This window comes from Labeo rohita, chromosome 1, assembly GCF_022985175.1.
Source record: "Labeo rohita strain BAU-BD-2019 chromosome 1, IGBB_LRoh.1.0, whole genome shotgun sequence".
In the NCBI taxonomy this organism is placed as follows: Eukaryota; Metazoa; Chordata; class Actinopteri; order Cypriniformes; family Cyprinidae; genus Labeo; species Labeo rohita.
In genome coordinates this window covers 42018641-42041838 of record NC_066869.1, presented here as the reverse complement: position 1 = coordinate 42041838, position 23198 = coordinate 42018641, and the positions used below count along the sequence as shown (strand labels likewise).

General features: G+C 33.8%; 3 protein-coding genes across 4 annotated transcripts; all 3 read left to right on the top strand.

Moving 5' to 3' along the window:
• Positions 1-2635: 2635 nt before the first annotated feature.
• On the top strand, positions 2636-7470 carry eif3f (eukaryotic translation initiation factor 3, subunit F). The gene is made up of 8 exons (XM_051117364.1): positions 2636-2797; positions 2971-3041; positions 3341-3420; positions 4398-4535; positions 4666-4757; positions 4887-5023; positions 6318-6431; positions 7348-7470. Exons 1-8 carry the CDS (start codon positions 2686-2688, stop codon positions 7423-7425), a joined length of 822 nt encoding a protein of 273 aa, XP_050973321.1. The 5' UTR covers positions 2636-2685; the 3' UTR covers positions 7426-7470.
• A 93-nt stretch (positions 7471-7563) lies between these two features.
• Positions 7564-13827, top strand: zgc:77880 (zf-DHHC domain-containing protein). 2 transcript variants are annotated; one of them, XM_051117353.1, is made up of 9 exons: positions 7564-7816; positions 8548-8636; positions 9344-9417; positions 9659-9771; positions 9912-9973; positions 10258-10378; positions 11957-12029; positions 12327-12471; positions 12944-13827. In XM_051117353.1, exons 1-9 carry the CDS (start codon positions 7692-7694, stop codon positions 13033-13035), a joined length of 894 nt encoding a protein of 297 aa, XP_050973310.1. In that variant the 5' UTR covers positions 7564-7691; the 3' UTR covers positions 13036-13827. The 2 variants fall into 2 exon arrangements, with proteins under 2 accessions (XP_050973310.1, XP_050973301.1); XM_051117344.1 differs by having other exon boundaries at positions 9344-9444.
• Positions 13828-15322: 1495 nt separating this feature from the next.
• pip4p1b (phosphatidylinositol-4,5-bisphosphate 4-phosphatase 1b) lies at positions 15323-23193 on the top strand. Its single transcript, XM_051117586.1, has 8 exons — positions 15323-15547; positions 17089-17279; positions 17397-17503; positions 18930-19035; positions 19151-19203; positions 19316-19406; positions 19506-19675; positions 20833-23193. Exons 1-7 carry the CDS (start codon positions 15445-15447, stop codon positions 19647-19649), a joined length of 795 nt encoding a protein of 264 aa, XP_050973543.1. The 5' UTR covers positions 15323-15444; the 3' UTR covers positions 19650-19675; positions 20833-23193.
• Positions 23194-23198: the final 5 nt, after the last annotated feature.

Here is a 23198-nt window from a genome sequence, read left to right as displayed (position 1 = left end):
AGCACAGTTAGAAAAACACCACACCAATAAATACTTCTTAAACAAAACAGAACCATATTTATAATGTAATTATATATGAAGACTTACTTTATTTACTTCATTTACTGTTCCTAGTAGCTATTGTTTCCATGACTGTTTGCTTCTAACCTACCTTTTATCATTACAGACACTTTTAACCCCTTATAAAAATGATATATTTTTAAAAAGTCGTTTTGTTTTAACTTCTTCCCGGGAGTTTACGTTTTAATTAGGTGGTTCTGATCAAGCAAGAAAACCTGGGCACATATTTATTAAAAAATATGAATGTGGTGGCTTAATTTTTTTAGATTTTGCCTCTTTAAATAATACTTTTAAGATAAATTGGTTAAAGCAGTATTTAGCAGACCCTGATTCATTTTGGAATATTCTCCCTAATATTGTTTTCTCTAAGGTGGGAGGTCTACCTTTCTTATTGTTTTGTAATTACAGTGTCACGAAATTGCCCCTGAAATTGTCAAATTTTCATAAACAAGTACTGTTGGCGTGGCATCTGATTTATAAACATAACTTTAGTCCTCACAGTTATTTTATTTGGAATAATGGTGATATTCTTTATAAAAATAAATCTTTATTTTTCCCAAATTGGGTCAATAATAATATTATTTTAGTTTCTCAGTTGTTAAATTCTGATGGTTACTTATATTCTTATTCAGAGTTTCTGAATAAATATCATATTGCTGTAACTCCTTGAGAATTTGCCATTGTAATGGACGCCATTCCTACTGGGGCCATAACTCTTCTTAAGGACTCTGCAAGACTCCAGTTTTCTTTGTCAGTGATTCATCCTTTTGATACAGTGATTGGGAAAATGTGCTTTTTATCTACCTCTTCCGGTCGGAACAAAAGAATAAGACAACTGTTTCAAGATGAGATAACTTCTCTTCCATATATTGTGTCCCACTGGAATGGCCTATACGAAAACATTCCATGGGAAAAAGTGTGGACTCTATAATCTAAGTATTTAATAACTAATAAGGTAAAGGATGTTTCTTATAAATTACTTCATCTTTTTTACCCCGTTAAGCTTTATATGAAAAAAATGTTTCCAGATATTGATTCTTTATGCTCATTTTGTGGGGCTGAAGATGAATCTATGTCTCATCTTGTTTGGGAATGTACATATACTAACTTATTTTGGAAAGATTTTTGTATTTTTGTACATTCTTTTTCTTCACAAAGTTTTGTTTTGTTATATAAAGATGTTTTATTTGCTTTTCTAAAGAAGACAAGGACCAATATTATTTGACAAACTTATTTATTTTTCTTGCTACATTTTTTTTACACAAATGTAAGTGTCAAGGTGCTAAGCCCTACTTTCCTGTTTTCTGTAAGGATATTAAATCCTACCTGGACACTCTTCTTAAATCCAGCAATTCCAAAGACCTTAAAGCCCCTGATTTTGTAACTTGTTTTTGTATTCTCAATTGTACTCAGCCCTGGATTGGGTTCAGAAAAATAATGAACTTTCGCCACCTGCTGGGCATGTTGTACAGTCAAACATCAACCACCACCTCACATCAGCTTCTGACAGACTGACTGAACATAAATACTTATTAAGCTTTGAAATGGGCTGTGAATAATTTTAAAGAGAGATTCGCCTTCATCAGACTAATTTAATCTAAACATAATGTAGCCAAATATTACATCAATATATTGGCAGCTGACATGTTTTTATTGCAATAAACGTTTATATACAACATTTTATTTATATATATATGTTTTCACCTTTCACTTTTTGTCTTCCTTTGGCCTTGAAGTGTTTACAAATTGTTTTCTTGCATTTAGAGTGTAAATTTCCCTCTTGTTGTTGGATTGCTCTCCAGTTTTACACACTTGCCCTTGAAACCATAAAGCATTTAACACATGCCAAAGTTAGTTTGTCACCACAGTTATTTCACAAATTCTTGTGGAGTGACTCGCACAATCTTATTTTAAAAGAGCGTTCTTTTGGGGATTTTTGAAAATGTTGTTAAGGACCTCAAAAGGACTATTTTTACACTGCAGAACTACAAAGTGAGTTCAAGGAAACTTGAGTAAAATTATAGCTCAAAATCCATGGTGACCAGGAACATCATACATGACTATATATCTAATTATGATTTAAATACACTATCCCTAGAACATAAAGTGCAAAAATCCAAGACCACTACTAAAATGCTTGGATTGGTGCATATTTGTGTAACATCTTATACTTTACACTATCATTGCAAATTATAATTTCAGCATTCAGATTTCAGTGAAAAGCTTAATTTAATGTACTGTCATCGAAATATTTGATCTTTGCCCCTTTTGCAATGGCGATAGTATTCATACTGACATTAGCAAGTTTATGCAAAACCAGATGATCCATGTTATGCACCATTATGTTTCAATGAGCATCTTGTGCTTCACTGCAGTAAAGGCCCTTTGAAGGAGTTCACATGATAATGATTATGCGTATGATTTGTGACTTAGAAATGGTGGGGAAAACAACATTACAATTGACAAAAGCTTTCTGTTTATTTCTTTTAATAAATAAATCTAGCCAATGCGGTCTCCCACTGTATTTTGTCAACCACCTACATCCGCTAGGGGGCAGCAGCAGGAACCCCGCGCTCTTTGTCTTCTTCTCTGTTTATCATCATTCTTCACTTCCTCTACGAAATCATGGCGGTCCACGGCCCGGTCGTGAAAATCCATCCGGTGGTTTTGGCATCGATTGTAGACTCATACGAGCGTAGGAATGAGGGAGCGAGTCGCGTGATCGGAACATTATTAGGTGGGTCATTTATTTTCTCTGAGTGAAGTCTGACACAGTCGCGTTTAATAAAGACAACAGAAGCGACGTTTTGTCTTACGAAGCATGTGTTGTAGTCCAGCAGGTTGGCTGGAGTTGATGAGAAAGCGCATCCGCACTAAATGCTTAACCGGTTTAATTTGTGTGTCACACAGGAACCGCAGATAAGCATTCAGTTGAAGTCACCAACTGTTTCTCTGTTCCTCACAATGAGTCTGAAGATGAGGTGAGACGAACAGCATCATCTCATTTACCCGTTACAAAGACAGTGATGTATTCATGGTGTACCATGGTATCTGTAGTATATGCCATTAACCTGAATGATTATAACACAATAAACATTCCTGAATGATTATAACACGCTTACTAAACATTCCTAGAATTTACCGTGGTATCACCATATTTTTATACGTGTCATCAAATTACTGGATGTGTTAATTATCGGAGTTCCACCATATTTAAATATCACAAAGCGAACAACACACAAAAGTGACATTTTCCTTGTTTACAATGTCTGTGTCATAGGTGGCTGTTGACATGGAGTTCGCCAAGAACATGTATGAGCTTCATAAGAAGGTTTCGCCCAGTGAAGTCATTATTGGATGGTATGTGACCATTTATGCTTATGAATTTATTCAGTTTAATTTGTTTCAGATTAATTTCACAGCATAGGTAGTGAACTAAAACCATAAAATACATTTTTGTTACTTGAAATCATTTCCAAGTGAATGTTTGTTGCTTTCATTTGGTGTAACTTGATGCACTGATATGATTAAAACTGATATGTAAACTATTTAAAAAAAAAATATAGACATGAAGAACCAATCGAGTTGACAAAAAACTAGCTAAAACCTAAACTAAAATGAAAATTAAAAGAGATTAAAAATATTTCTCAAAACTCCAATAATGTCTTAACTATACTAAAACAAAACTTTCAACGTGTTTTCACTCACTCTTAGACCATTCAAGATGTAGATGAGTTTATTTCTTCATTAGAACAGGCTTACCAGTGGATTCTCTGCAGTAAATGGGTGCCGGCAGAATGAGAGTTCAAACAGCTGATAAAAACATCACAGTAATCCACTCCTGTTCCACAATTAACATCTTTCGAAAAGTTGCATGTTTGTAATAAATCCGTCATGAGGATATTTTTAGCTTCAAACCATTTCTTCAAGCTAATATACAGAGTCCACACTGTATAGTATTGTCATGGCTGGTGAAAAAGTCATCTGAATCATGAGAGAAATCAAGGGTTGATGGATAAATGTAGATGGATTTTGTTTTCTACAAAGAAGCAGCTTTTCACTTCAAAAGATGTTCATTGATGGACTGGAGTTGTGTGGATTACTTGTGGATCATTGTGGTGTATAAGCTGTTTAGTCTTTCATTCTGACGGCACCCATTCACTCCAGAGAATTCATTGGTTAACAAGTGATGTAATGCTAAATTTCTCCAGATCAGTTCCAATGAAGAAACAAACTTAGATCTTGGATGGCCTGAGAGTGAACACATTTTCATTTTTGGGTGAGCAATTCTTTTAAAAATGCAAACATGATAACTGTAATCTTTTTTTTTTTTGCAGGTATGCAACAGGATACGACATCACGGAGCACTCCGTTCTGATCCATGAGTATTACAGCCGAGAGGCTCCAAACCCCATTCACCTGACCGTGGACACAGCACTGCAGAGCAACAAAATGAACATCCGTGCCTATGTCAGGTAAGATCATCTGGATAAAGTTAGATTTTTTTTTTTATTATTATTATTATTTTTTTTTATTTTTTTTTGTGCTGCTGACCTTCTTTCCTCTGCTGCACTAACAGTATTTATTTGTTGTTTGTGGTGTTAGTTCCCAGATGGGTGTTCCGGGCAAGACAGTCGGTGTCATGTTCACGCCCCTGACAGTCAAGTACATTTACTACGACACAGAACGCATTGGAGGTCAGAAGTTTTTCCACTTATGAACATGTCTGTGGGTTATTCATTCTAATTGAATATTGTTACATTTTATAATTAACATATTTTCTTTTGAGCACATTCTCATAATGGATTGAACACCTCTTTCTATAGTTGACCTTCTACAGAGGACTCGTGCATCCCCCAGTCGTACCAACGGACTGACCACAGACCTGGCCCAAGTGGGCAGTGCAGCAGGACGCATACAAGAAATGCTGTCCACAGTACTCACATATATAGAAGACGTACTGGTGAGTGTCTCTTTTGGACATAAAATTAGTTCTTTTTGGTGACCTGTTGGGTTTCAGAGGTAATTTATCCGAATTTCTAGTTGAAGAGTTGATTTTTAATAGTGTTTATTGATTTCCTTAATAGATATTTTTTCGTCTTTTTATTTTAAGGAATTATAAATGCGTATTACAAAAAGTGTATGAATGATATACATGTAGTGTGTGTGTGTGTGTGTGTATATATATATTTATATATATATATATATATATATATATATATATATAATAAAATGTACACGCACGCACACACACACACATATATATATATATATATATATCTCAAGAAAAATCTGAAGACCGTCCTCATTTTGATAGATGAGGTTGAGGGTGATCTATTGTAAAATAGTAGCTGTAATTCCCACCCCTGTCCAGTTGGTGGCGAGTGTGTTCCAGTCTGGCAGCAGTGCATGGGAGCACAAATGTTTTCTTATGAGTTTGATTATGCACGGGCGAGTACACACGGAAGCTACAATGATCATGCCACATTAAAGAACGCCAAAATGGTATTTATTGTTTGAATTTCCTAAGGTAATTGACAGAATTTGAAATCTGAGACTTTGTTTTATATCAAAAGTAACACAAAGCCTAGCCTATTGCTATTTATTGGAAGGAAGACGTCTATTCATCAACTGAAAACCGCAAGACCAAGAGATCGATTGTGATTTAAGAATCAATATTGGTTCATTAAAATGAGAATCTATTAAAATCGAGAAATCTTTTTTTTTTTTTAAACACCCAGCCTTAGCGTATTTACTGACGTACACATGTTATTTTATATATATATATCAAATATAATATATGTGTGTGTGTGTATGTATGTATGAATGAATGTGTATATGTATATGTTATATTTTTATTTATATATATATATATATATATATACACACACATCACATCCAAAATGTGTTTGTGCTGTATATATTTGTGTATATAGAAGCACACACACATGCATGTATATATTTAAGAAAACATTGGTTTATATGTTAAGTATATTTATATATAATATAAATTATATAAATATAAATATTTTCAAAATACTGTATGTGTATTTATATATACATAACTGTAAACATACATGCATATATAATATGTAATCAAGAACTTTTTATTTTGAATGTGATTAGTCACGATTAATTGTTTTGACAGCACTAAATACAAAATACAAGAATCCCCATGAGTAATCAACAGTTGTTTTGTAGGACAATCTCACGAAATCCATAGTTGATAAATAATGAAACATTATTTTTTTTTCTAGTCTGGTAAAGTGATGGCAGATAACAGTGTTGGTCGTTACCTGATGGATCTTGTGAACAAAGTGCCCAAGATCACAGCAGAAGATTTTGAGAGCATGCTGAACTCCAACATTAATGTAAGTGACGTTAAAATACAGTTTCATATACTACATGTTTTATGTGCTTTCAGGGTTTCTGCAGTCATGACAAATCTGGAATTATTGCAGTTTTAAATTTGCGTTTTCCATGTCTGGATACATCATAAAAATTCTTATAATGCAAGTGTGGTAGCTGAATATACAGTTTTTTCTGTTTCACAATATTCATTGGCTAGTTATTATGGAAGCCTGCTGAATAAAACAAAAAAAAGTTATTACTGACTTTTTTTTCCCCCTCAGAATTGCGAGTTTTAATGTCCAGTTTTTTCTCTAAATTGCATATTTATGTCTCGCTATTCTGACTTAATAACTTGCAAATGCGTGTTATGAAGTCAGAATTGCAAGATATAAGCTCACAATTTGGAGAGGAAAAAGTCATAATTGTGAGTTTATATCTCCCAATTCTGACTTCGTCTCGCAATTCTGACTTTATAACTTGCAATTGCGAGTTTATATCATGTGATTCTGACTTTTTCTCAGAATTGCATGAAACAGTTTCTGAGTAAAAAGAAGTCAGAATTGAGGTGTAAACTCACAATTGCGAGGGGAAAAAAGACAGAAACAGGAAGCAGGCTTCCATAGTTATTGCTCAAATGCAGAATAAAACATTTTAGCAAGCCATAGTGATTTGTGAGTGAACTGAGGCAGTTCTTTTCAATGAATCAGTCAAACAAGTTGCACGTAGTAGTAAAATTCTCTTTAAAGGTACCTTAGCCAATCTTCCTGAATCAAAATTTCTAAAAAATATTTATCCAGGATATCACCAAAAAATCCCTGCAAAACGCAGACAACAGTAGAAACTGTGTAATGACATTCAGAATGAGTCATAGTTGTGTTCTGGTGTTTTTCAAGTGCTCAAACTCTTCTGTTTTTTTTTTTTTTTTTTTTTTTGCAGGATCTGTTGATGGTGACCTACCTGGCAAATCTCACTCAGGCTCAGATCGCGCTTAATGAGAAGCTAGTTGTTCTGTGATCAGAAATTAAAATAAATAAAAAAATATGTTTGTCATTCCAACAATCTGTGTGATTTTTATTTTTCTGAGAGCTTGTGAGAACCTTCCTTTAAATAAAAAGGGGGAAAAAAGAGGAACTTGAAAGTATGTGCTACATTTTTAATTGCATCATTAATTTAAAGAAGTATAAGCAGACACGAGGACTGATGAATGCGTTTGACTGTCGAGACGAGATACGTAACGCTCGTCCTTTTATGACGTCATCAGGAAGACCGCAGATGGGAAGATGGCTGCGTTTCGCTGTCGGCGAGACCCGTGCGGCTTTATCTGTCTCATTTTAACTTATTTTAGCGTTTTTTACGCCGACTATGTTGTGATTCAGTATGTCCTCATCCCTGCGTATTCTGGAAGGTGAGTGCCGTGTGAACGACGCTTTAAAGAGCCAGCGTTTGGTTCACGTAACAGCTCCCGCCGCTCGTGAGATCATCGCTTTATAACTGTTCCTTTTTAGAATCACCCATAGCAACAGCCGTTCAAAAGCAGAGTGAGTGCCGAATGTTACCAGCGTTCTGATGTGTTTTCCCGCGAAATGTGTTTACAGTGCATTTGAACTGCAACCAGTACCAGCGTCGTCTGCAGTAGCGCGTCATTCAACGTGTGTTTACTACACTTGACGTCTCCGTTACGCTATATGGTGTAAGGTTTCAGGTTATCTTACATGAAATAACAAGCCAGTGTACCTTATACTGTAATATATTGTTGTATACCGCTCTCTGTGGTATTGTTTGAAGTACTTGAAGTGAAATGTGAATGGAGTATATATGGAAATCGTTCAGTACCACATGAAACTGTAACATGTCTCAACTTTATTTGGACATTAGTTTTTAAAATGGCAACCTCTTATATATTAATCAGGCTATGGGAAGAGTTTTAATGAAAAAATTCACCTAGGTCAACTCCACACATAGTAGAAAGAATATTATGTAATATGTTGGGGGTTTATTGATAATTTTCCTTCATTTTAAGTCCTATTTAGTAGCTAGCAACACCAGAAAACAAAATCACTACTGCATTTAATACATATGCAATATAATGGTTCTGGATATTTCAACATGATATCTATTTTCTCTGTTTGTTTTTAGTGTATGGTGCACTCTCCATGGATCTGTGTTTAATATTATTCTATTACTGCTGCTGGCTTGCCATTCAAAAGCAGTGTTCTCTGATCCTGGTGAGTGCTCTTATTTAATGGATCAATCTCGTTTTCTGTGGGTTTCATGTATTGTAGACTGATTGTGTTTTAACCCTATGAAGTCATATTTGATACATGGATTTTCAAATCCTGTAAATTATCAAAACTTAGCTAAAAAACTGTTGTGCACAATCTACTTCATGCCTTCTGACCTTTGCTTGATAGTTTTAAAAGCTTAAAAAAGGTTTTTTTGTGTGTTATTGTCTACCTTTTTTGGCTGCAAAATACTTAATGATATTTATAAAGTAAAGGTAGGAATACATTTATATTCTAAGTGTTTTAAGATGAAATGTTGTTAAAATGTAGAAAAGAAAGGCGTTTTGTTATAGGCATTTTATGTCAGTAGTCAATTATACTGTTATGAAGATCTCATTTTTTATATTAAAAGATATCAGACTTTCATGTTTCTTTTTATCCATATAAATAACGTCCGAACCCAACTGCATACTTTTGCTCAGATTGGGCCTCTAAATGTGAAATGTTTTTTTTTCTCCCCAAGTATGAGCTCCATGCTCTCACTATATCATACTGTATGGACCATTTTTTCCAAATATATTAAATATGATGCAAAACATGCAAGCTTTTAGATTTTCTTTTGTATTTTGTCTTACGGATTATTTCATATGTCAGGACCTACATGGTTAAGTAAGACCGTTGATGTAAACTTTTACCATTTCTTATTACAGGTATGGTTCCTCTACCCGAGACAGCCATTGACTTCTCTGACTTGAGGTCCCAGTCTAACCGTCTAAATGACAGAGTGAGCGTTGCTGATCTGTCTACTCCTGTAATGGTTTTGAAGTTTGTTTTTATGTTATGTAATCTAACAACTATTTTGCAAATGTTATTTTCTAATTGTACTTTCTTCTTTCTAATGTAGTTATTATATTGATTCATTAGTGGTTCACATAGTGTGTATATTCTGTTTACTTGCTTTGGATCTTATTTCACAGTGCATTTGCTCTGTGGCATGTCTTTAATCTTTGTGTTGTTCTCATCAGGGCTGTGAGGGCTGGACAGTGTGCAGTCGCTGTGAGACTTATCGGCCTCCTCGAGCCCATCACTGCAGAGTCTGTCAGCGCTGCATCAGGAGAATGGACCATCACTGCCCATGGTGAATCTCTCATTGTTTTCCGTTCTGTCATGTGACGGGGTGTTTTTTAAAGTAGAATAAGTGTTTGCAATATAATTTACAATTAGTTTTTTGCACCTTTTCTGATAAATGCATTTGGATACGTGTTTGCTTTTTTATAGGATCAATAACTGTGTTGGAGAACTCAATCAGAAATACTTCATTCAGTTCCTCTTCTACACAGGTGAGTTTAAAAAATTTTTTTTTTAAAACTTTTTTTTTCCTGTGGAGCACGAGATGATATTTTGAATAATAACCAGATACGTTTGGGGTCTCCTTGACTTTCATTGTATTTTGTATCCTTACTATGGAAGTCAATGGGACCCAAAAAAGTTTGGAATGACATGAAATGATGACAGAATTTTCATTTTTGTCTTTATGAACATAAAACATATGAAAAATAGAGTTGGATTCCACGTTTTCCATTCGTCTCCTCTAATGCCATGTTTTTTCTTTATGTCTCTTTAGGCATGGCCAGCTTGTATTCCATGGCGCTGGTGGTGTCAGCATGGGTGTGGAGAATAAGGAGTGAAAGAGAGGGTGATGGAGATAAAGAAGGAGAAGAAGCTCCCAGCAAACATCTCATTGTGTAAGTCAACAGTACCTTCCGACATTCTGTATATGTTAGTGTAAAATACAGTGCACAGCATAAATGAGTACACCCCATCTAAAACTTAACAAATTCAGCAATTACTCTTTGCTAGGAAGACATGTTGGGGTTCTGGAGATAAAATGTTCCAACAAGCCTGCTTGATCAATTACTAAAGAAGAATATCAAAATTGTCTGTCAATGTCAAAGATTTTCTTATCAAAGTAATATAATGTTATGTTTCAAAAATAAGTACACCCTTCTCAAAGTTACTAAACAAAAAAAAAATGTGTAGGTTTAAGGCAAGGTTTTTAAGATTTAGAAGAAAACAAGTAATTTCCTGACAATTAAATGTGTTATATAGCCTACTGAATCATACTCAGACTTAATGCTGGCAACAATGGAACCACTTGAGAGAACTGCCAGGAGATTTATTTCTTAGCATAAAACAGGACAGTGGTACAAGAGGAATACCAAATTATTGTTTTAAGTGTGAAAATATAGCAGAAATACCACCGATATTCAAAAAACAGTTGACTTGTGACAAGGCTTCTGAAATAATCAGGTTTTTACTTTGTTTTCATTTGGTGATGAGTGAGTTCTGTAGCGTGCAAAAGTTACATGCGTGGTTGTTATCATCACTAGAATTACCTACTGTAGCCAAAGCACAGTAAACTCATTTAACCTCTTCCAAGGCCCATATTTACAAAATATAAACTTCTGGGAATCCATATTCTGGTCTCAAGAGACCAAGTCAGTCGTTTTCGGATCCAAAAGCAACCAAATGTTCTGGTGTTGCTAGAGGAGGAGTACATTGAGAAGTGCCTGGTTCCCACAGTGACATTCAGTGGTAGGAAAACTCTTCTATAGGGATTTATGAGTACTGAAGGTGTGAGGGAGTTGTACTTTATCAATGCTGTCATCAATTCACACACCACTCTGTGATGTAATACAAAAACTTGAAACAGAATATGCCACCTCTCCTCATTCCCTGCATTGTTGGGCATTTTTTCAACATGATAATGAAAATGTTAATTCTCCCAAGATGAAAATCCTTCAGTGGACATATATTTCACCCAGTCTTAACACTGTTGAGCAGCTGTGGGGGATTCTGTAGAAATGAGCTGGGCAAAACTCTCCATTAAAGACCAGGGCATTTAAGGATGTCGTCCTCCAGGAGTTAAACAGGACAGATGTGGAATTTTGTCTTGAACTTGTACACTCAGTGCCAAGAAGGGTCAGAGCAGTATACTTAGAGTTATGGAGGACATGTTAAGTACTAGAATGTTATACATTTGCTGAATTAAATCTAGGGGTGTACTCATTTCAGCAATCCTTCATTTAAACAAAATTGGCTAATTTACTTATTTTACAGAAAATATTGGCATATTTATTTTGTTTTTATTAAGTATATGTTTAATACATTTCAATTTTGCCATCTTTCCATTAGTTACGTTAGTGATCATTAAAAAAATACATCTTTTATATTTATTCAGAGGGGGTGTACTCATTTATGCTATGCACTGTATATAATGTTTATCAGTATTGTCTCACTGTTCTTGGTCATTTGTTTTACAGGGCACATTATATCATTTTGTTGGTGGAGTCGATACTTTTTGGAGTTTTTGTCTTGGTGATATTTTATGACCAGGTATACTTCAACATTATATAGTTAATATAGCGATTATATAGTGATGGCATAATTGTAATATTTCATATTAAATTGCTGCTACTTGTCATTTTGCATTTATTTGGATTCTGAATTTTGATTTTCTTTCGTTTATTGAAACATCATTAAATTGCAGATGATGTGTTGTGTGTTGATTCTCATGCACAGCTGACAGAATGATAGTTGTGTTTATGTAATTAATTGTTTTAAACTTAAATGTGTTTTTTTTTGCACGTCTTGATCTGTCGTCTTCTGTCTCTCTGTTGTTTTTGTCCCAAGCTGGTGTCTATAATAACAGATGAGACGCCTATTGAACAGATGAGGAATAGACTAATGAAAGACAAACCCAACAACACCCACCCGACACACATTACACACACAAGAAAGCCCAAAATTGCATTGCTGCGGGAGGTTTTCGGACGCGGTGAGTTAAATTATTTACAGCATTTGTTTTGATCCTGCAAGCTTGTTGTTAGAATTGCAATACTGGTGCTGTTACAAATCCAGATCATTGAGAAATGTTTTACATTATTTAAAACAAAACAAAAATGCGTGTTTTTGTAAATGATTTTCAAATTCTCTTATATTCGCCAAAAAAATATGGTAAAGGAGTAATTTAGTGAAATATTATTATCATATAAAACAACTGTTATACATTTTAAGATGTAATTTATTCTGTGTTTAAAAACATTTGTGCTGCTTAATATTTTTTTTTCTCAGCGTTCTTTGGTGAATAAAAAGTTCAAAATAATTTATTCAAAATAGAAATCTTTTGTAACATTCAAAATGTCTTTACTGTCACTTTTAATGAATTTAACGCATGCTTGCTGAATAAAATTAACAGCAGTGAACAGCAGTTAATTGTTTTTCTGCTTGTATTTCTCTTATGTTTACAGGTTCTATAATATGTTGGTTGTTCCCGCTTCATTCATCCCCTCCTTCTGCTGGCGGCATCAGTTATTCAGCACTTCCTGATTACGATGTGTAACACTAACCAGTTTTCCATCGCTTCCTTTGAACGTTTCATCAGTATCGCGACGTGTGTAGGACACTGTGAATATTATGTTTCTGAGGTGCAAATTTCAGCTATGATGAAGGAAGAGTGCTGCTGTGTCAGTGTGACTTCTGCATGCTGCTTCTCACACACAAATACAAGGTACTACTTTTACAAACCTGGATCTTTTTCCTTTCTGTGTTCATCTAAATGATTTCTCTTTATATAACCCAGGACATTGGTTTTTGATTTTTTTAATGCAATATTAATTAGAAGGATTAGTGTTTTTTCTCTCAAAAGTATCTTGATTGAAGTTATTAAGTAAGCAGTATCTTAACTTGTAACCAGTATACATTTTGTTGCTAAACCACGGATTGGCTATAAGGGAAGCGAGGACACACTCGCAAGGTCAGCTGTGTTGACTATTTCAGGTAAATGCAATAGGACGCACCGTCATTCATTTTGTTTATTGTGTGTGTTTGAGTACATGGACTGTACTCCATTTTACATGAGGATTGTAAATAAAGATGTATTTTATAACTTTAATTTCTGATGAAAGTGTTGCTGCATTTTCAGGGTTCTGGACTACTTTTGTTGAAGTGTTTTGGTTTTGCTTGAAATGTTCATGTTTTTGCTGTTTTATGGACAGCTTGAGGGATGTGTGTACATAACAGATGAACATGTATATTGATAATGTTTACATTGATATTTATTGTAATTTATCTGTGGATTTTTCGTGTGTCAAAATGCTGCTCTGACTTACGTGAAGTAAAAGACATCTTTTCATATTCTGGCTTTTTCGCTTGAAAATTACAAGTTTGAGTGGAAATAAACCGGTAGTGTTAAATATACTTTTCTTTCTGTGTTTTTTTTTTTTTTTTTGTTGTTGTTGTTGTTGTTGTTTTTTTTGTTTTATTCAGGAAATCTACAGTATATATAAATTATTATTGAAGTATATATACACTATAAGTCAGAAGTTTTTGAACAGTTTTTTTTTTTTTTTTTAAGAATTCTATTCTGCTCCCCAAGCTTGCATTTATTTGATCTAAAATACAGCAAAAGCAGTAATATTGTGAAATATTTGTATTATTTAAAATAACTGCTTTCTTTATGATTAGATTTTAAAATGCAATTTATTCCTGTGATCAAAGCTAAATTTTCAGCATAATTACTCTAGTCTTCAGTGTCACGTGATCCTTCAAAAATCATTTTGATGTTGATTTGCTTTTCAAGAAACATTTATCATCGTTATTATCATAAATATTTAAAACACTCTAGGAAAATTTTATCTGAATAGATAGATCCAAAGATCAGAATTTATCTGAAATAAAAAGCTTTTGAATAGATAGATCCAAAGATCAGAATTTATCTGAAATAAAAAGCGTTTGTAACATTATACACTACCATTCAAAAGTTATAGTTTAGTTTTTTTTGGGAAAAAAAATTATAGAAATTAATACTTCTATTTAGCAAGGATGCTTTAAATTGATCAGAAGTGATGATAAAGACATTTATAATGTTACAAAAGTTTTCTATTTCACATAAATGCTGTTCTTCTGAACTTTTTATTCAGCAAAGACACCTGAAAAAATCTACTCCACTGTTTTCAGCATAATAATAATAATAATAATAATAAATGTTTTTTTGAGCAGCAAATCAGAATATTAGAATGATTTCTAAAGGATCATGTGACTGGAGTAATGATGCTAAAAATTCAGCTTTGAAATCACAGGTAAAATTACATTTTAGAATATATTTAAACAGAAAGCAGTTATTTTAAATAGTAAAAATATTTAAAAATTTTTTTACTGTTTTTGCTGTACTTCGGATCAAATAAATGCAGGCTTGGTGAGCAGAAGAGACTTCTTTAAAAACATTAAAAATCTTATTGCTCAAACTAGTGTGTATAAAGTGTGTATAGATAGATAAATAGATAAACTATAAATAAATATTCTGTAAACATAACATAATGACACACAAACATAATACAGAACACATTATCTTAGTTATGATAGAATGATTAAATAACGTGACTAATAAAACAGGATTTCGTTTTGCACATAATGTATGGCTTTTTCTAAAACCGTCAGTGTATAGGAAGTGGTGAACATTAATATTTCACTTGAAACACAGCACACCTAAATGAGAGAGAGCTAATTAAAAAGGGATCATATTAATTTTTCAATCCTTCTGAGCTCGTCGCTTACTGGCCCGATCTACGATCACGTGCTTGTGTTGTTATTTTTGTTGTCGACTTCCTGGTGGCAAAAATCATGTGATCATGTGACGCTTCCTGGAGCATTACTTTCACGCAGCACTTTTGCTCTCCGGAACAACACTTACCAACAGCAAACCCTACATCCACCGCGGAAATTTTGTTGCGGGCTTGCATTTGTTTACGGTATGGCTGACGGTGAGCGATCGCCTTTGCTGTCGGACAGTCGCGATGGAATGAACGGGCTGTCACTGGGAGATGAAACCTACCGACCTCCGACCAAACCACAGAGTGAGTCAAACCGGACCCGCATTGACAGAAAGCTTTCGGAGCTGTTTACCCACACAGCATTTCTGGGCATCACAGGCGAATTCGAACGTACGACTTGGTTCGATTCGGTTCGATTGGAGCGTTCGAACGCGTCTGTGATGCCCACGCTCACATGCTGTCTAGTTAGGAAGCGCACTGTTTAGAATCTCCTCATTTATTACTTTTATTTTGATTTATTTAGAGCAATATTTTGACCATGTGATTTAGTTTGTCGTCATCTGTAATCTCCAGATCCTGAGCACACTACAAATAGATGAGTGGCAGATTAGACAGTACACCTGAATCACATGACTAAAGGAATCAGGATTTTTGCCCTGAGACCTATCAGTTTATCAGTCTTATGTACTATTGACTGTGACTCTGACTGAGCAATAATACAAGTTAAAATTATTGACTATTTGTAAAAATGTTGAGCACCTAACTACACACAATATTGCTCTGGGTAACAAATCCATTTTCTTAAACGAATTAAATTAATTAAAAGTTAATATGGTAATGAAGGGATGATGTTGATTTAAAAAATAAAATATATATATATATATATATATATATATATATATATACTTATTATTTTGATGTATTTATTTTATATTTTATATAAATATTTTTTATTTTATTTAGATAATATTTCTGTATTATCAATTGTAAAAGTGTCTTACTTTATTAGCATTGTACATATTTAAATATATTTATTATTATATTAATTTATAATTTAAATAAAAAGTTTGGAGTTCAGAGGTCATATCTGTTAGATGTTAATGTAAATGTATTACAGAAAGTATTCACTAGTGATGTGTAAAAAAAAAAAAAAAGAAAAAAAAAAGTGTAAACAAAAGGCTTAAAAGTATTGTTCTTATCTGTTTGCATGAGAGCTTGTTTCTGCCTCGAAGCACAAAAAGCAAAAAAGGTGAAAATTATTATCTTTCATCTTTTTCTCTTTTCTCTTACTCTTTTCTCTTTTTTTGTCTTTTTATATTATAATTCAGGCTTTTTCTCGTAATTATGAGTTTATATTTTACAATTCTGTTCGTATCTCAAGTTTTGAGAAAAAACTATCCAAATTATAAGATAAAGACGCTTATTTGCTTGAATAAATGTCAGAATTGTGAGATTAAAAATTTGCAATTGCATTTATTTATTTATTTTTAATTTTCCCATGGCAGAAACAGGCTTCCATAGTTTCCATTCTTTTAAAAAAAAGTCCCTCTGTTTCAATGCAAAATTTACGTTTAAAATGATTTAAAATGAATATCACAAGAAACCTGTGAATATTTGTTTAAATAATATTATTAGTGTTGAGTACCATTTGATGCAAAAAAAAAAGTGCTGTTTATTTATTTATTTATTTTACATTATTTGGATATCGCATACCATCGAGGGTTATAATATTGGAAAGGAAACAAAATCTTGCTTATCTCCAGTTCTTTATATTTCATTTGCACGTCTATTGTTAAATGCAGTATGGTCATTACGTAATCTCTCCTGCTCTCTCTCCCCCACAGATTTCCCAGCGTTCCCAACAGCTCCTCCCATGACGATGCTGGGAGAGGCACCTCCACCGTACTCCCCGCTGGGTTCTCCAGAGAGTGGCAATGCTCCTGTCATCAGCTGCAGAGTGTGTCAGTCGCTTATTAGCGTGGAGGGCAAAGTCCACCAGCATGTGGTCAAATGTGGTGTCTGCAATGAGGCTACAGTGAGTTAACAAGCACATTCATTTAGGATTCTGATAAGACATACCTAATGCTGTGTGTAGTAATCTTTTGAAAACTGTACTAAATTTAAATGTGACATCACTTCCTGTATTATCTAGCCCATAAAGAATGCTCCAGCAGGAAAGAAGTATGTGAGATGTCCGTGTAACTGTCTTCTCATCTGCAAAGTCACCTCACAGAGGATCGCCTGCCCTCGACCTTACTGGTGAGAGACAATACCGTCCTTAATATTGGGAACACACCATGGAACATTGATGGTATCAGATATATACAGTGAAGCTGAGATATTACTACACACCTGTTCAAAAGTTTGGAATCATGCTCATCAAGGCTGCATTTATTTGTTCAAAAATACAGAAAAAATATATAATTTTATTGCGATGTAAAATAATTTTTCTATTTTAATATACATTAAAATCTAATTTATTCCTGTGATCAAAGCGGAATTTTCCGCATCATTAATCTAGCCTTCAGTGTCACATTGATCCTTCAAAAATCATTTTGATATGCTGATTTATTATCAGTGCTGGAAACAGTCGGGCTGCTTAATTTATTTTGGAGCATGTGATGCTTTTTTTCAGGAAAATTTGATAAATAAAAAGTATAAAGAACAACATTTATTTAAAATAGAAATCTTTTCTAACAATGTGTCATTCAAAAGTTTGGGGAGGTTAGTAAATTTTTTATTTTTTTTTAAGAAATTAATACTATTTTTCAGCAAGTATGTGTTAAATTGATAAAAAGTGTTAGCAAAGACGTATATTGTTAGACAATATTTATATTTTGAATAAATGCTGTTCTTTTAAACTCTTTTTTTCATCAAAGAATCTTGAAAAAACAATCACAGCAAAACTGTTGCCAACATAGATAATTCTAATTATAAACCTGCATAAGGTTCATGTGACACTTAAGACTGGGGTAATGGCTGATGAAAGTTCAGCATTGCATCACAAGAATAAATATTTTTCTGTATTTTTGAACATGTGTGAACACACTTTTTGAAATGCTTTTCTTTTAAACTTTCTCTTGATTAAAGAATCTTGAAAAATGCACCTCGTTTTCTGCAAAAGAATATTTAGCATTCTAGGCAGCACAGCTGTTTTTATTGATAATTATAAGACTTCAGCATCAAATCACCATTATTATTTCTGAAGTAAAAACAGTGATGTTATGCCAGTATTTTAAATAATAATGGATGCAGTTCAGCTTTGCTATCACAGAAATGAATAAAAATGTCAAATAGATGTTTTGCTGTATTTGTGATTAAATAAATGAGATTTATTTTTTAAAAATTAAAAATGTTATCACCCCTGACATTTTAAACAGTAGCTTGTATATTCAAAAAGACATGTTTTAAGTCAGTGTACTTTAGTAGATAAAGTCAGAAGATAACTAAGATTTTAAAGATACTAAACATATTTTAAGTTTTTTAAAGATATTAAGATCTCTAATGCTATTAAAGATTTTTGAAACAAGGTAATTAGATATGATTGGATGCCCAAAGGTTGTTGTGCAATGATTAGTTTTAATATAATATAGTTTCCAGAAATTCTGTTATTTAATGTTTTTGTGTGTGTCGTCCTTTTTTTTTTGTTTTTTTGTTTTTTTGTTTTTTTGTTTGATGGGATCAGTAAGCGAATTATCAATTTAGGTCCAGTTCATCCTGGTGCCGGTAGTCCGAATCCTCAGCCTACTGGTGCCAGAGTTTCCTGTGGCCACTGTGCAAACACTTTCCTGGTAAGAAATTTTCATATTCATGTACGTTTACAATATTTTAAAGCTCTTTGTCAGTTCTTTTGCCTTAATAGCCTTAACGTAGCTGTGACTCAGTGTCTCTCTGTTGTCGATTTAGTGGACAGAATTTACAGATCGAACATTGGCTCGCTGCCCACACTGCAGAAAAGTGTATGTTAAGAAACTATACATTGACCTTCCTCTACTTAGTACCAATAGCTGAATTCATTACAAGTAAAATAAAAGCATGTAATTCCATTTTTGTAATTTTTTATCCATATAGCTCATCGATTGGCCAGAGGTACCCTAGAAAGCGGAGTTTGATATGTTTTCTGTTGTGCTTGATCTTCGTCATAACGACTGCAGGACTGATCGTAAGAATAAAAGCATTTTAGAGTTCATTATTTCAAAATCCATCATCATTTCAGAATACCAGGAATCTTATTTTCTCTTTTCTGTGTCTCTCTTTGTAGGCTGGCACGTGTCAGAATGCGCGGCAATATAGGGGAATTTATGCCTCTTGGGTATTTTTCATTGTTCTGGTGCTGATCACTTTGGTCAGAGCTCTGCACTGGGCCTGCATGAAAATCAGTGAACCACTGCACAACTACTCATGATAGGAGTGATGGATGTGGATGAGGAGGTAGAGATGAAGTGTAACAGACAAGAACAAGGAGAAAACAGAGCAAAAAGATGTTAAAGGAGAAGTCCACTTCCAGAACAACAATTTACAAATAATTTATTCACCCCCTTGTTATCCAAGATGTTCATGTCTTTCTGTCTGTAAAGAAATTATGGTTTTTGACGAAAACATTTCAGGATTTTTCTTCATTTAATGGACTTCAATTGTGCCCCCGATTTTGAACTTCCAAAATGTAGTTTAAACGATCCCAGCTGAGGAAGAAGGGTCTTATCTAGCAAAACGATCTGTCATTTTTTTTGAAAAATAAAAATTTGTATACATTTTAAGCACAAAAGCTTGCGTGGCATGGGCTTCTTGAACGATTCATTCTTTTTGAACGAATCTTTAATGTGACTCACGAAGAACGAGTCGTCTCGAGGAGTGATTTGTTCAATCGCGCATGTGCAACATCCTATTAGCTTCCGTACTGGAATTAGTTCACTTGTTTCGAGTCTTTGGGTTTTTCGAGTCATACGTTCATCTTATGGGGTTTGTTTTACTTGCACTTTCTTAGTCTTTGCGCATTCGCTTTGTAAACACTGGGTCTGTAGTTCCGCCTAGATTTGACGTGACCTTTCGACATGATTCAATAGTATGTAGTGTCGTGAACGTGCATGCCAGAACCTGTTCTACATGAGCTTTTGTGCTTAAAAAGTATACACGTTTTTATTTTCTAAAAAAATAACTGATTGTTTCACTAGATAAGACCCTTCTTCCTTGGCTGGGATCATTTAGAGTCCTTTGAAGCTGCATTTAATCTACATTTTGGAAGTTCAAAATCAGGGGCACAATTAAACTCCATTATATGAAGAAAAATCCTGAAATGTTTTTCTCAAAAACCATCATTTCTTTACGACTGAAGACAGAAAGACATGAACATCTTGAATGACAAGTGGGTGAGTAAATTATTTGTGAATTGTTGTTCTGGAAGTGGACTTCTCCTTTAATAAAGTGTTGCTCTGTCTAAATGGCTGAAGACGTGTCAGGAAAATATCCAAGTCATATTTCACCCCAAAATATTTCACCCCAAATAACATTCCTTTTGATTTGGGGGTGAAATATGACCACTTCTCACACAAATAACTGTTGTTTTTTTCCTTTTTTTTTTATCTTTACAGTGCTCTGGTTTTGAACCCTACTCTTCTCTGAACTGATTTCAAACCCTGTTTGCTCACATCTCTAATGGGAATCTGCTTCCTAAACACTGCAGAATTAAAAAGGGCATAGAAGAACAAATATTTTAGCATTGTCAGTAGGATAATAACTTCTAGCTTAGTTGCAAATTCCACAACCGCTGAAACAGGCTGTTTTTGCTCTGTGAATTGACTTTGACATCACTGTGGCGTCACACAAATGTACTGAAGCATTACAGTCAGAATGAGAGATTTTAGCTGAATTGCTGACAGAAGTGTAAGTGCCTCATGTGACAATGTGATCTGTTGTTGTTACTTATAAAGCTATCTTTTCTCATATATGAAGGAACTGCAACTGTTAGCTTTATTGAAAACTGTACCCTGACCCGACACATCAAATGAAGGGTATGAGCAAGAAAAAGGAAATGAAAACTCCATGCTGAAATATCTGGAAGGTTTAGAAGAAAAGAGGAAAAAGCAAAACTCTTTTTTTAGACAGTGCATGTCACATATATAGATTGAATCTTAGGTAACAATGAATTGATTATTCTTTCAGCTTAGTTTAATGCTTTTCCGTAGATATTATTCTGTGGACCTGTTGGGTGTTCTTCAATGTCTGTGGCCCAGGTTTAGACCAAGCCTTTACCTTCCTCTTCTTTCCACTCTTACTGTGTATCTGCCTCCTCAGATTCTGCTTAGGCACCAAATTATGCTTTGCTTACTAACTAACAATGATATCAGACACAATGCAATATTACAGAGATTCTAAAGATTTCTAATGATCCTCATGTTACTTTTGTTGATGATGCTGTTTTAAAACCTGGCATTGCTGCTCATAATTTGTACCTGTCTGTGGTTATATAGTTATATAGCTGCATTGAAACTTTCTACCTTATATGCTATGGAGACGTTCAGCATAGTTCAGTAAAGTAGTAGTGGAAGGCAATTTTTACAATGATTACTATTTTGACTATTTTAAAAAAGTACATTTTCTTTCTCTCTTTGGCACAATCTGCACATAACAACTGTCAAATGCTAGTGAATGTAAATATTCATCAAAGAAAATGCCTGTGATTAACTTAATATCTACACTGTCAGAAAAAAATGTGCAAACATTGTACATTTAGGAGTACAACAGTTTGCCACTGGGACAATACCTTTTAAAAAACAGTACTTTAGAGTTATAATATGTACTCTTAAGTTACTACTAGAACCCTTAGGGGTATACAAGATAAAAGTTGTACCAGTGACAAGCTGTTAATACTTTAAAACGTACATTTATTACACATTATTTTGAGAAGTGTAATCAGATGTAAATGTACCGGCTGACCAATCGCATAGACTCGTTTTCATCTGAAATGAACAATTTGCATTGCACTCTTCATGAAGATACAGAATATACTAATAGATATACTAGTACCTGTACCTGTTCTGTGAAATGCAGAAGTGACCAGTAAGTTTTTATTTTTTGCAGAGTTTGATTTGTTTACATGAGTGTGCAGTTGTACTGTGCATTTTGCTTTAATTTTTGTTGAAAATGTTATATATATATATCTATATATATATATTGTTGCACTACATTTTAGCGATTTCGCTAACAGATTCTACCCTTGTCATTGTTGATTTTGTTGTTGATCATTTTTGTATTTTCCTTTGTGACTAAAATGTTTTAACAATCTCTTGAGTATTTTTGTGTGTGTTGGGGGTTCTGAATGTTTGTACAATTACGTTAACAGACAAACTTAATGAAATATTCTAGTGAGGTGAAACTCATTTTTTTGCTAAGTTTCCAAATTATATTATATTGAGATGATCAAATATTAACGTTAATGGGATAGTTCACCCACAAATGAAAATTCTGACATCATTTACTCACCCTGAAGTTGTTCCAAGCTTGTGTGAATTTCTTTTTTCTGCTGAACATAGAAGATATTTTGAAGAATATGGGTAACCAAACAGTTTCTTGGAGGCTTTGACTTCCAAAATATGGAGAAAAAAGAAACCTACTATGGAAGTAAATAATGCCAGAATTTCCATCAACATGGATGCTGTTTTTGTCTAAATTAATTTATAAATTGTATCCAAAGCGACCTGTGGTGCATTCAAGATATGTATATTTTAGCAGTTCATGTGCTTCTGTTTGATCTACAGGAATGATATTTAAGAAAAAAAAAATAACACCATTATGAAGTCTGATTTTTGGCATAAAAAAGTGTGCATGTGAGCAGAGAGAATGTTAAAACATGCAAGTATTCAACTGAACATCGTAGTGCTAAATGAGCTTGACGTTTTAACTAATTTATTGACAAAATATCACATCCTTGCAAAAATGTTATACAGATCATTATGGT